Consider the following 1,130-nt stretch of genomic DNA (forward strand, 5'->3'; position numbering starts at 1 on the left):
CACGTCCGTGAGGCTCTGAACCTGCTGCAGACTCAGACCGTCATGAACAGCTTTGGCTCCCTCTTTCTGCATACGCTCGACGTCTCAAACCAGGTCGTGATTCCCGAAATCCAGGAATGCGATGACGACAACGTCCGCAAGGCTCTCGGGTTCAAGGAGAATCAGAAGCCACGAGCACGTCCAAATCCTGCTCTGGTTGCGCAGCTGCCCTCCGTTGCCTATCCTCTCGGTCCATGCCCCTCATGGACAGAGGTCGCCAGGGTGATCGACAGCAACCCTGACTACCTCACAAAACCCTTCGAATATGGTACCTATCTGGGATTGAACGAGGACACCAACGAGCTCTTCCTCTCGTTCACCAATCAGCTCTTCATCTTGCTGAATAGCAACGAGTACACTCTCAAGGACCAGATCGAACCGTTGAAGACCCTGCATGATGCCATGTCTTTCTGGACCATCAGCGGAATGCGCGAGTACCTGAAGAGGGTCGAATTCCAAGCGAGCAATGGGGGTCTTCACGGCTCTGTGCGAGGGCGACGGGAACTGGCGTTCGGGAACCGTGCCACCCTCTTCTTTCCCCCCGAGCCATACACTGTCACTAAGGGGCAGTGGGCGAGCATGGTCTCTGAGTGTGGGTATATCACTGCGTATCAGCGCACAGCCGACAACCTGAATGAGACTGCGCGTGGTGACCTCGATGACGCTCTCGAGCGCATCTTCCATGCAGTTCAGGTGTTGCCGGACTCTGTCTTTCCCAAGTTCGGGGACAATGGAGAGGTGGTGGAGCGTGGGGCGATCTGGAGAAGGAATGGAGACAGGGTGAAGGTGGTCGTCAACCCGCACTACTACAAGCTGGACCGACTCGGCTCTGCGCCTGCCAAGCGCACCGGCGGTCAGCATCTGACGGTGAGCCACAAACAGTTTCTGAAGAAACTGAGCGAACAGTCGAGGGAAGGCCAGCGGGACGTCGCTGTGCTCGCACGCATGCAGAAGACCCTCCGGGACAAGGCACGGGACAACCGTTCCATTCGAAGTCGCAATGCACGCAAGCCGCCAAGAAGGGCGGGGCGCACAGGGACCGCGGCGAGTGCAAGGGCAGAGGCACGGGCTCAACAGCAGAGAAACGACGA

At 58.1% G+C, this 1,130-nt stretch overlaps 1 protein-coding gene across 1 annotated transcript in view; it reads left to right on the forward strand.

Annotated features, from left to right (window-relative positions):
* Positions 1–1,011, forward strand: part of L226DRAFT_438871 (uncharacterized protein) — a gene marked incomplete at both ends in the record, with an annotated part of 6,425 nt that extends 5,414 nt beyond the window's left edge. The window contains one exon of the mRNA XM_067674795.1: positions 13–1,011. Within this exon, the coding sequence (XP_067532892.1) occupies positions 13–1,011 (999 nt within the window). The remainder of the gene's footprint in view (positions 1–12) is intronic.
* Positions 1,012–1,130: the final 119 nt, after the last annotated feature.

Source organism: Lentinus tigrinus, assembly GCF_003813185.1.
Source record: "Lentinus tigrinus ALCF2SS1-7 unplaced genomic scaffold L226scaffold_23, whole genome shotgun sequence".
NCBI classification, from domain to species: domain Eukaryota; kingdom Fungi; phylum Basidiomycota; class Agaricomycetes; order Polyporales; family Polyporaceae; genus Lentinus; species Lentinus tigrinus.